The sequence below is a fragment of the Sorex fumeus genome, unplaced genomic scaffold, assembly GCF_029834395.1.
Source record: "Sorex fumeus unplaced genomic scaffold, SorFum_2.1 ptg000207l, whole genome shotgun sequence".
NCBI classification, from domain to species: domain Eukaryota; kingdom Metazoa; phylum Chordata; class Mammalia; order Eulipotyphla; family Soricidae; genus Sorex; species Sorex fumeus.
In genome coordinates, this window is record NW_026606264.1 from 504,785 (window position 1) to 517,581 (window position 12,797).

Genomic DNA, 12,797 nt, shown 5'->3' on the forward strand with positions numbered 1-12,797 from the left:
TGGATCTCCTGAGCGCTGTGTGATGGGCAAATGACCTTCGCCCCCTTCCCGTGACCTCAGCAGTGGGAGGAGAGCAGCCTGTCCGTTGACACGTTCGGTCTCTTCCTGTAGGTAATTAGGTTAGAGAGCCAAGTCTCACGATATAAATCCGCGGCGGAAAACGCAGAGAAAATAGAAGACGAGCTCAAGGCCGAGAAGCGGAAACTCCAAAGAGAGGTAAAAGTCCGGCTGTCTGCGAGGCTGAGGGCGCCGGGCGGGAGGGCCCAGAGCATGATCCCACGAGGTCACCTCGGGCCTCATAGGTGACATCTTACCGGCCGTCAGTGTGGCCCTGCCACGGGCTCTTCTCTCAGGGACAGAGCAGATTCGGCCTTGCCCGGCTCTATGCTGCTCTTTTGCTTCTGTTGTGTTCAGCTGTTCACCCCAGGGGGGTTCTGGGGGGCTCCTGCCGGTTGCCCTGCTTGGACATTCGTGGCATCTCGGACTTTCTTGGAATCGGTTTCAGAAAAACTTTCCACCGAGTTCTTAAGCAGCGCCTCCTGGCTGTTCCCAGATCCCACAGGGGGTCCCTGCCACGGCTGCCCTGTAGCTGGACGGGAAGGCCTCGCAGACCCCTGCTTCACCCCCTGTCATGCCTGACGTGCCTCCTAGCCTTCTTTCTGCTCCTTTCTGGTGGCCTCGTTCAAGATTTCACCACGCTCTTCCTTCCTCATGCCTGACTGCTGGCACCGGCCACTTACAGGGCGTCTCATTCTGTCGCCTGGCGCTCCTGCTGACTCAATGAATCTCGCTCGTGCATCTGGTGGCCGTGGGGCTGGACTCGGGAACAGACTTCTGTACTTGGGATGTCCAGGTCCAGTGCCAGGGCGGGGCAGGGGTTGGCCAGTGCTTGCACCCTGTCCCCCTCTTGGCATCAGATGCAGGAGGACTGCCCACTGGACGACCCAGGTCTCCACACCCCTCTGGGCATGGTCCTTCACTGCTGCTGCTGGGGGCCGCGCCCTGCTGTGAGGCTTCCTCTGTCCAGGCCCTGTGGCTGTGGCTCTTGGACCCAGGCCTTCTTGCTTTGGTTCCCAGCTTCTGGCTGTTCCAAGTTGTGGGGATCCCCTGGCTGCCCAGGTTCTGAGGGGCCAGGGCCACTCCCCCAGCCGGGGTGGCCCGCGCCCTGGGGCAGACGGCAGAGGAAGCGAGGGCCAAGGTGGTTGATTGATCAGATGCCGTTTATTCCATCCTCCCCATGCCCCTGCCCCCGTCTCTCTGAGCCTCCCATTCTGGTCTCACACTGCTCCTCATTCCCGTCTCCTTCTGTCTCTCCCACTCATCTCTCCGTGCTCCATCTTGCAGCCTGGGCTCTCTCTCCACGTGCCTGCTCCTGTATTCTTCTACATTCTTCTCTCTCTGTCCCCCTTGCTAGCCTCTCCATGGTCCATCTTACTGCCCTGCTCTCTCTCTCCAGCTCTCTTGCCTCTCCAACTCGCCCCACTCTGGGCTGACACTGCACCCAGTCAGGTAGCAAAACCAACATAAGAAAGCCCTTCCTGAGGGCCCACCTGAAAGGCATTCTAAAACCCTTCCTGACCGCCCAAGGGCAAAATACCTCCTAGGGTGTTTTTCTCCTTTTCCTCAGTCCAGTAACTATCAACATCTTAATACTAGTTATTTTTGTATGGACACAGTAAGAGATACCATTGAGGCTTGTAGGGCAGCTCTCCTGGGAACATCTTGCCACAGACTCTGACTACGGCGCTCAGGCCAGATTAATCATTCCCAACCCTATCAGGGTCCAAATCTAGTTATTACTTTCTGGATCATGACAGCATTTGTCCATGACCAAGCTCTTATAGTTAAGCATCATGGCGCTTTGGCCAGGCCCACCTCGATGCCAGGGTAGCACACAGCTTACTGCTTGCCCCGGTTCCATCCAGTCCCTTGTCGGGACCCTGCTTTTGGGGTGCTAGGAAGACAGGGCAGCTGAGGCTTAGGTGAGAGAACAGATGCCCAGGAGGAAAATATCACTGAGAGTCACATTACAAAAGCATAGCATATACCGTCTTCCTGTGTCCATACAAAAAGGACACTGCTCTGAATAAACTATGCAAAGGACTTAGGGAGAAGAGAAAAACAATATTAGCACAACGAAAGAAGTTACAAATAAACACAGAGGAATGGGAGCACTGTAATGGGAGCAGCCCAATGAACCTAAACTACCTGAGGCTATGCAGGAAGGACAAAACAGTGTTATCCTACAGGGATCTTCACTTCCGACTAGTCCCAACTCACTGACTTTCCTGAGACAATCCCGCGCCCCCCCACCCCGAGACTACCATATCTATAGCCTAGATGTTTCAGAGGAGTTTCACTTCCCTAGTGATTCACGCGGCCAGACTCGACTTTTGGAGGGTGCAACCTTCCCAGCAGTGCTCGGGAGTCTGAGGGCCATCCTGGTCCCAGGTGTGGGGGTGATGCCGTGGTGCCTGGGGTTGGACTCAGAGCCTCGTACATCCGCCTTGGGGCTGTCACCCCAGCCCTGTCCTATGTGCAGACATACAGGCACATACACAGGCATGTACGTGTCCACGTCTTCAGGACCTGGCGGGTCAGAGTATAGCTGATTTCCGGTGGGCCTGCCCGGACTCTCGGCAGCACCGTTGTCCCGAGTTCACCGCTGTCCCTCTGCTTCCAGCTCCGCTCAGCACTGGACAAGACGGAGGAACTCGAGGTGAGCAACGGGCACTTGGTGAAGCGTCTGGAGAAGATGAAAGCCAACCGGAGCGCGCTCCTGTCCCAGCAGTAGCCCGGCGCTGGCACCCGAGCGGTGACTGAGAGCTGGTCTGTTGCGTCTGGGGCGCCGCTGCACCCCGCTTCCCAGACGACGCCCCGTGAGCCCTCCGCTGCTCCGTGACCACTACCCGAGCTGGCTCACCCGCGGGAGCCCCGGCAGCCCCCAGAGACCTCTGCCTGCGGGGCCCACCCCGAGCCCGCGGGGCTGTCAGAAGCACACTGGGCCCAACGGCACGGCAGCCTCCAGGCCGGGGACCGGGCGAGCAGAGTCGAGGAAGGAGGGACTGGGGTTTTCTTTTCCTGTGTCTTGCTGAAAATTAAGGGGATATGTGACAGTGTGGGGACTTCTTTTCACGGCCGAAGCTACAGTTTGGGCGACTTCAGTAGTATCTTAGTCTGTGCTTCTCACACACAAAGCACTGGAACCACAAGCCATCACCAAGCAAAACTCACTAGGAATGGACGGTCTGCACGTAAAAGTGGCCTTACGAAGACTCTTTACAGGCGACCAACAAAGCTTTTCTAAGGGATTTTTACATCCGTTCAGTCCTAAGAACACCTTTTTTTCAGGGTAATTAGGCAATAGCTTCACTGAAGATGACAGCTTTTCATTTGCATTATTTAATCTTTATCTTTGGAATTGAAGTTGTTAACTTCTTTTAATGAATGTATTGAGAAAAAAATTAAAGATGAAATGTTGAAAGACTTTAACTACGTGTTCTTGTTTTTCTCCCACCGCGGGAGCTCTCTAGCTGATTTCATTCCATTTGTTCTATACGTTGAGTCACTTTTTTTTTTTTCATTTTTTTTCATTATCCTGTTAATCGTCGATTGCCTCGAGCAGGCCCCAGTAACGTCTCTTTCATCCTAGCCCTGAGATTATATTCACGGCTCTTTAAGAGTCACTTTTTAAATGCAATTAAACAGATTCCTTTTTCTTTCCCGTTGGTTTCTCGAGCTCTATTCCTGGTTGATAGGAATAGTGTGCGTGGGGCTGGAAGCACATGCAAGACAGCAGGTAGGGCGCCTCCCTTGCACCTGACTGCCCAGAGTTTGATCCCTGGCATCCCACGTGGTCCCCTGAGCGCTTCCAGGAGTGATTCCTAATCTCAGCCGGGAGTCAGCCCTGAGCATCACTGGGTGTGACCCCCAAACAAAAATAAACCAACAGAAAAAGGAGCGTGTGCTTCTAAGAGTCTGGTCTCAGAATGCAGGGAGAACTCTGGAAGCTGGGAGAGAGGCCGCAGCGGAGTAGGAATGTCTGGCGCCCTGCTGGTCCCAGATCCTCATGACGTAGGTTGTGATTCTGCGAAGGCTGGTACATATCAGCGACCACAGACCCCTAGAGTCGCCCAGAGCCAGTCTGGATGCCGGGGATTGCCGTGCAGGTCATGAGTTGGGCGTTTAGGATTAAGGGGACATTCCCTCCAGCACCTGGAAGTGACGCGCTTCGGCCCTGTACCGTCCAGATCCAGGACGCACCAGGAGGGTTCTCAGCAGGAATGAGAGATTCATGGCTATGTCACAGCCAGTCTCCCTCCTGAGTGCCCACAGGGGCCGCCCCTAGGTCAGCCGGCTGCAGTGCTGCCAACTCATCACAAACCTCCCGGCACTGACCCCAAGTGCGCCCGCACTTAGGAGTACGGCACAGCCTGTCTACCCATCAGAACGAGTGTTAGGTTAGCCGCTTTCCGAAGTTCCTAACTTGGCAACTCTGCTTCCCCTACGTTCAGCATTTGATGTTCTCGGAATTGCTTCTCTCCATCAGGCCGTGACTGGGAACAGACACCCTGCGGTGATCTGCCTGCGTGACCTCATAGACACTCAACCCATAACCGGGAACTAATGCTCAGGACAAGGAGTCCCTAACACACCCGAAATGAGGGAGAGTCTCATGAAAAGGACAAAAGGGGATTCAGTCCTTATGGGAGGGGTTGGGGCCAGGGGGCTGGCAGAGCAGATGGGACAGTGCAGGCTGGAACTGGTACTTGTCCACTCATCCTCTATGGAAAGGTAGGCGTTGGACCCGTTTTTCCACACCTGGAACTCAGCAGGACAGGCAGCTGGTCTTGCCTCTGCCCACTGGGCCCCCCTGTTGACCATGGCCCTAACCTGAATTAGAATATTGAAAGAAGCAAGAGCAGGCCGGAACCCTGGGGTCCCCTGTTCCTTGGCCTCTCGTGGGGAGCAGCCTGCCCAGAGGGTAAGTGCAAACAGACCGAGTGTGGCTCGGCCCTCCGGGAGTCATTGTCTCCCCAGCAGTGCTCAGGAGGCCCCATCCCTCCCAGTGATACCAACCAGGCCAAAAGGCTCAAGGCTCAAGTCCAGCAGTGTGGTCTGCTCAGGGCCACTGCCACCACCAGCAGAGTTTGGGGCCTCCAGGACTACACACAGGACATGCAATGCTGGGATTGAACCTGGGGCCTCGCGCCTGGCAAGTGCACAGACCTGACCCCCAAGCTGTCTCCCCCACCATTTCAGCCAGCCTCTGGCAAATGTACACTGAGAAGTCACGAACGTGGGTTTCTGCCTGGCTCGGCAAACTGTCCAGAAGACGAGACTCTCTGGGCTTTACTGTCAGTCAATGGTCCCAGACTGGGCATTCTAGGAGCAGGGAACCAGCAGTTCTGTTCCAGTGGGAAGCATTTCAGGCAATAAGCCTGAAAATAGTTGGTGAGGACTGTGAAAGAGAAGCTGGTACTGGCGGGAAAGGGGCTGGTGAGTGTGGTCAGGAAGGGGGCAGGATGGGAGGCTGCATGGAGTAGGTTACATTTAAACTGAAAAACTATGAAAAAGCTGAGGCACTGGAACATCTGCAGCGGCCGTGTCCAGAAGAAACATAACTGGGCAACATGCGTCATCTAAAATCTCCTTGGAGCTCTATTTAAGAAGCAGGCGAAATTTATTACAATGATCTTATTTAACCCACCTTATCTAAAATGCCGACACCCCAGAAAATGTTTTCACTTACTGTGGGAGGTTAGTCTCACATTTTTTCACAGTAATTTTTTAAATCTAGTATATATTTCATATATATAGTATATTTCAATTCTAATGCTAAATTTTCTCCATATTTGCTATTTATTTCTATTTTGTAAAATGTACAGCTGAAAGGCACACTTACATAACTGGGTTGTTCTAAATATAAAGTTTTTCACAGGCCCCGTGAGGTATTACAGAGGTTAAGTCCATGCCTCACATGTGGATGACCCTCTGGTTCCACCCCTGGTAATGCATCACCGGGCACAGACCTGGAGGCACCCAAAGCACCACCAAGTCCTGCCACTGCATTCTTGGGGCCCTGCAGTGAGTCACCAACCCTGCGGTCCAAGAGTCATTGGGAATTACTGGTGCTCACCTTGAAGGGCTGCCCTCAGAGTTTTTTTTTTTTTATTAGTGAAACACCATGAGGTACAGTTGTAGACTTACAAATTTTTGTGCTTGGGTTTCAGTTATACAATGATCGAGTACCCATCCCTCCACCAGTGCCCATTCTCCACCACCACTGATTCCAGTATCCCTCCCACCCCCCACCCCCCCATCCCATCCCCTCAGAGTTTTTCAATCATCAAATTCCCCAAAATAACTTTTCTTTAATGATTGCACCCACATTGATGAAACTGGATTATTTAAAAAAAAAATGGTTTGGGGACCACACCCAGTGGTGTTCAGGCTTTATTCCTGGCTCTGCACTCAGGAGTCACTCCTGGCAGGGATTAAGGGACCATATATAGTGCCAGGGATCAAACTTGGGTCAGCTACATGCAAGGCAAGCGCCCTGCCCACTGTATATCTCTCTGACTCCAGATGTAAAAGATTTTTAAATATCCATAATTCAAGGTTATTTTATTATGCCACGAATTGACATTTCAAGTTTGGAAATTCATTGAAATAATATGTACCCAAAGCTTTAATTGTATTGTCTATCTCATAATAAAGGACTCGTTTAAAACTAAAAGAAAAAAAGAAAAACCACTTTAAATTTTTGAATTAAGTTGAACTGGGATATAATTTTTTTTCTTTTTTTCTTTTTGGGTCACACCCAATGATTCTCAGGGGTTATTCCTGGCTTTGCACTCAGGAATTACAACTGGTGGTGCTTGGGGGACCATATGGGATGCCAGGGATCAAACCCTGGTCGGCCGTGTGGAAGGAAAATGCCCTACCTACTGTGCTATCTCTCCGGCCCCTGAGATATAATTTTTTTCTTTTTGTGTCACACCCAGCGACGCACAGAGGTTACTCCTGGTTCATGCACTCAGGAATTACTCCTGGCCATGCTCGAGGGACCCTATGGGAATGCTGGGAATTGAACCCGGGTCAACCGCGTGCAAGGCAAACGCTCTGCCCGCTGTGCTATCACTCCAGTCCCTGAGATATAATTTTAAAGAGGGCTTTTTTTAATCCTATGGAAAATCGGTGGCTTAACAAAATTCTTAAAAACTTTGATGGCTTGTTTCTATGCCATTTCACACCATGAGCACTAAGGGCTCCAAACAGACCATGCGGGCTGGACAGGCAAGAAACTCCGAAATCAAGACAAAACAATTTTAATACAATCCAGTGAAAAACTCAAAATTCAATGAAAAAAAAATTCCACAGTGAAAGAAATGCTAATTTAAGTCTCTCGTTGCTTTGGGGGCCTCCCGGCTCAGGGCTCGCTCCTGGGGTGTCCGGGATCAAGCCGGGGTCAGCCCGGGTTGGGGCAGCGTGGGGGTCAAGGGCGCGCACCCGGCCGAGGGTTAGAATGCGGAGGGTGGCCAGTGCCCCTGACTCTGCCCGCAGCCCCCAGTGTCCGTTCTGATCGCTGGGTTTGGGGGCGCCCCCGTCCATCCTGGCGCTCTCGCCAATTCCCCGAGGGCGGCCGGGCCCGAAGGCAAGTCCGGCGGCGAGGCTGGGCAGCGGGCAGCGCAGCCTTCCCCTGGTGGCGGGGCGGTCAGCGGGCAGCGCGGCTCCCCATGCCACATCCTGCGGCCACGTCCCCGGCTGTTCCGGTCGCAGGAGGCGGTGGGCCAGGCGCCACGTGAGGCCCGCCTTGGCGCCCAAACAGCGGGCCAATCACAGTGCAGCGTCGTTTGCCACGTGAGGCCTTGGCGCTCAAACAACGGGCCAATCACGGCACGGCATCGTTCACCTCGTGAGGCCCGCCTTGGCGCCCAAACAGCGGGCCAATCACGGCACGGCATCGCTTGGCACCCAAACAGCGGGCCAATCACAGTGCGGCGTCGTTTGCCACGTGAGGCCTTGGCGCTCAAACAACGGGCCAATCACGGCACGGCATCGTTCACCACGTGAGGCCCGCCTTGGCGCCCAAACAGCGGGCCAATCACAGTGCAGCGTCGTTTGCCACGTGAGGCCTTGGTGCTCAAACAACGGGCCAATCACGGCACGGCATCGTTCACCTCGTGAGGCCCGCCTTGACACCCAAATAGCGGGCCAATCACGGCACGGCATCGCTTGGCGCCCAAACAGCGGGCCAATCACAGTGCGGCGTCGTTTGCCACGTGAGGCCTTGGCGCTCAAACAACGGGCCAATCACGGCACGGCATCGTTCACCACGTGAGACCCGCCTTGGCGCACAAACAGCGGGCCAATCACAGCGCGGCGTCGTTTGCCACGTGAGAGCTGCCTTGGCGCCCAAACTGTGGGACAATCACGGCACGGCATCGTTCACCACGTGAGACCCGCCTTGGCGCACAAACAGCGGGCCAATCACAGCGTCGCATCATTTACCACGTGAGGTCCGCCGCCTTGGCGCCCAAACAGCGGGCCAATCATAGTGCGGCGTCGTTTGCCACGTGAGGCCTTGGCGCTCAAACAACGGGCCAATCACGGCACGGCATCGTTCACCACGTGAGACCCGCCTTGGCGCACAAACAGCGGGCCAATCACAGCACGGCGTCGTTTGCCACGTGAGACCTGCCTTGGCGCCCAAACTGTGGGCCAATCACGGCACGGTATCGTTCACCACGTGAGACCCGCCTTGGCGCCCAAACAGCGGGCCAATCACAGCGTGGCGTCGTTTGTCACGTGAGAGCTGCCTTGGCGCCCAAACTGTGGGCCAATCACAGCACGGCATCGTTCACCACGTGAGACCCGCCTAGGCGCCCAAACAGCGGGCCAATCACAGCGTTGCATCGTTTACCACGTGAGGCCCGCCGCCTTGGCGCCCAAACAGCGGGCCAATCACGGCGCCGCGTCGTTCGCATTCGCCAATGGCGGCGGGCCCCGCCTGTCGGGGGCGGGCCGGGGGCGGCCGTTGCTCTACCCGGCAGGCACCGCGGCTGCGCGTGGTGTGGTGTTCCAGTTTCGCTGAGGCGGCGGCAGCGACCTGATGCCTCGCGTGTGGCGGCGACGGGGACGCGGGCGGGGGCGGGGGCGGGGACAGCAGCAGCAGCAGCAGCTCGACTCAGGTGTGACGGCCGCGGGTGCGGGTGCGGGTGCGGGCCGGGGGGAGGCGGCCCTGAGGGAGGGTCGCGGAGGCTTCCCGGGGCGGCGGGGCCGGGAACTGGCGTTCCAGAACCTCCCGGTCTCGCTCCCCCGACGGCGGCGCCGGCTGCGGGTCCGAGGCTCGGTGAGGCGGCGGGCGGGGGGAGAGGGGGCACGGAGCCCCCCGACCGGGGTGGGGGGCGCGCTGAGGGTGCAGCCGGAGCCGGGGGTCGTGGAGCGGCTGCGGGGGGCTCCCGGGCCAGTCAGGAGACAAGGAGGGGGCTGGGTCAGGGATGAGAGTTGGGGGCCGCGGGCCCGGTGTGTGGGGGTCTCGCTCAGGGGGCGACCCCCAGCCCCGAGCGGCCCCTGAGCGCTGCCCGGAGTGGCCCAAAGCTAAAGGGCACGGAAGGGAAAGTGATGGTGGGGGACGGACGGACAACGCGGAGTGACGGGGGCGGACCCGGTGTCTGGGGTCTCTCCCGGGGGTGAGCCGCGTGGCTCCAACGTTTCGCGTCGTCGCCGGCCGTGAGCGACCGTCTCAGCGTCTCGATCTCTCTGTCCCCTGAAAGACACGCCCTTGTGGGAGGCTACCTCGGTTGTGCCTTTTATCCTTTTTTTTTTTCTTTTTGCTTTTTGGGTCCCACCCGGCGATGCTCAGGGGTCCCTCCTGGCTCTGCCCTCAGGAATTACCCCTGGCGGTGCTCGGGCGACCCTGTGGGATGCCGGGAATCGAACCCGGGTCGGCCGCGTGCAAGGCCAACGCCCTCCCCGCTGTGCGATTGCTCCCGCCCCGCTTTTTATTCTTTATTCCCCTGGTGAATAATGTCATTTCTTTCCGTGTGTTTGTATATTTTCCTTGGAGAAGACGTTTATTCAAGTCCTTCCGTTAGTTTCCAAAGGGGGGGAAAAAACCGGGACCTCCTGGAGTAAGCCCTGCTCATCATTGAGTGAGTGTGGCCCAAATCCGCCCCGTCCCCCAAAATAAGTCTTGTGTGTGTGTGTGTGTGTGTGTGGAGTTGTGTGGTATTATTTTTTATCTATTTTCGGTCATCAGCCGGTGCCGGATCTGTAATTGGCATTTATCTGGGCTGTGCTATTTTTCCTTTGTCGGTTTTTAACTTTGGGTGGTCTATTCATTTTACAGTGAGGCTTGAAACACCCAATAGGAGAGAGAGAACAAAAGGGAATGCCCTGCGGGGGGGGGGGGGGTGGGGATACTGGGATCGTGGTGGTGGGAAATGGGCACTGGTGGATGGATGGGTACTTGGTCATTGTATAATTGAAACCCAAGCACAAAAATTTGTAACTGTACCTCATGGTGTCTCACTAATAAAAATTTAAAGAAAAAAATAAAGTGAGGCTTGAGCACATTGGATGAAGATTTAAAATGCAGAGCCATGTACCTCATGATGTCTCACTAATAAAAATAAATAAAATGCAGAGCCAGCCATGAATGACAATCCCGTTTAAGACAGATGAAAGATTTGCAAAAATGTCAAGGCTTTTCGGAAGAAGGAGGATAAACACAGGGTGAGGTGGCTGATAGTCACATTTAGAAAAACTGGAGGAGGGGCTGCCCAGATCAACCTTGGCGGGAGTATCTGGAGGAGAAGGGACGGGGGAGGGGAGGGGAGAAGAGGCAGATGAGCCGCAGAGGGGGCCAGGTTCGGGCGTTAGGTACAAAGGTGGTGTTAAGGGAGCCTAGGGCCAGATATCGAACCGCAGGGTCAACAACACTGAAACCAAAAGATCGAACTTAGGTGCCTGCAGAGGGCAGGTGGGGAAGGAAGGGGGATGTGGGAGGGAGGCCCTGCACACTGGTGAAGGGAAGTCGACACTAGCGGTGGGGTTGGTCAGCAGTGTACAGTGTCTGAACTCGAATGTGAATAACTTTGTAAATCACAGTGCTTGAATAGAAAAAAATTTTAATGTAAAGGGTTTTCTTGCCTTTTTCTGTTTCGGGGAACCGTACTTCATGGTACTCGGGGCTTACTCTGGCTTCGGGCTCAGAGATGACTCCTGAAAGCGCTGGGTGGGGGGAGCTGGAGCGATAGGACAGCAGGTGGGGTATTCGCCTCGCTCGAGGCCAGCCCAGGTAGATTCAGTCCCTGCATCCCGTATGGTCCCCCGCGCACTGTCAGGAGTAACCCTGAGTACAGTGCCAGGGTAGCCACTGCATCACAGGATGTTACCCAAAAAGCCAAAAAAAAAAGTGTTTGGGGGACCTGGGATTGAAGCCAGGTCAGCTTCATGCAAGGCAAGCACCCTGCCCACTGGACTCTCGCTCTCCAGCCCCTCACATTTTGGAAATGTTTTTTTTTTAATTTGAAATGTTCCAGTCTTAAATAGTGGCTTTATTATTTATGAGTAAAATCTATATACTTCAGTTTGTTGTAATTTCTGTATAAATATATATTGCTCACGTAGACGTTGGGCTGGAGCAATGGTGCAGTAGGTCGGGTGCTTGCCTTGCAAGCGGCCAACATGGCCGACCTGGGTTCGATTTCTCCGCCCCTCTCAGAGAGCCTGGCAAGCTCCTCGTGTCGTATTTGATATCCCAAACACAGTAACAACGAGTCTCACGATGGAGACGTTACTGGGCCCGCTCCAGCAAATCCATGTATAATAGGAGGACAGTGATGTAGATATTGCTCCTTGGGGCTATCAATGTTTTTTTTCCCCCTTAAGCCTTATATAAACTGGTTTACAAAGTTATTCATGACGATTTCTTAGAGACATTCAATACACCAACACCAGTTCCACCGCCATTGCACCTACCTACCATCATTATCTCCAATTTTCCCAACCACCCCTTAAGCCTGTCCCCATATCAGTACCTCACATCATCACATCACGGTCCTCCCATTGTTCATCAATTTGCTCGAGCGGGCCCAGTAACGTCTCCATCGTGAGACTTGTTGTGACTGTGTCTGGCATATCGAATACGTCACGGGGAGCTTGCCAGGCTCTGCCGTGCGGGCGAGATACTCTCGGTAGCTTGCCGGGCTCTCCGAGAGGGGCAGACGACTCGAACTTGGGTCCGCCATGTTGACTGCGTGCAAGGCAAATGCCCTACGTGCTGTGCTATTGCTCCAGCCCACATTAAAATAAAAAAATAATGATTTATATTGCTTGTTATGACTGAGGGCTGGATATGCCAAACACAGTAACAACAAAGTCTCCAATGGAGACGTTACTGGGCCTGCTCAAGCAAATTGATGAACAATGGGAGGACAGTGACAGTTATGACTGAATAGCTACTCGAATTATCAAAAATAACTTCAGAAGAAGAAAATTTTTGTGGAAATTGTATCCCACCACAAGGTTGTTACACCTTTAGCATTTCCTGAGCTGTTCGTTGCTGCTTGAGCCTTCTGTATTATTTTTGTTTGTTGAGTTTAGTTGGATTCCATGTTACTTACCCATCTCATTTGGTGTGCTCCTACTGGAATTTAGTTTTGTGGAATGTTGAGGTGTTATGCAGCCATGGAACCCAGAGACTTAAGGATCTATAGTCTAGACTAAGAACTTGACATCAGAGCAGCTGTGTCGTTGGAGTGCCTGAAATTTTTCACAGTTTGGTGTCT

At 54.2% G+C, this 12,797-nt stretch overlaps 2 protein-coding genes across 2 annotated transcripts in view; both read left to right on the top strand.

Moving 5' to 3' along the window:
- The window catches only part of LRRFIP1 (LRR binding FLII interacting protein 1), a 76,007-nt gene extending 72,515 nt beyond the window's left edge, over nt 1-3,492 (top strand). The window contains exons 22-23 of the mRNA XM_056108317.1: nt 112-216; nt 2,684-3,492. Coding sequence (XP_055964292.1) covers nt 112-216; nt 2,684-2,794 — 216 coding nt within the window. The 3' untranslated portion in view covers nt 2,795-3,492. The remainder of the gene's footprint in view (nt 1-111; nt 217-2,683) is intronic.
- A 5,623-nt stretch (nt 3,493-9,115) lies between these two features.
- The window catches only part of RBM44 (RNA binding motif protein 44), a 38,332-nt gene continuing 34,650 nt past the window's right edge, over nt 9,116-12,797 (top strand). Inside the window, exon 1 of the mRNA XM_056108352.1 lies at nt 9,116-9,355. Coding sequence (XP_055964327.1) covers nt 9,116-9,355 — 240 coding nt within the window. The remainder of the gene's footprint in view (nt 9,356-12,797) is intronic.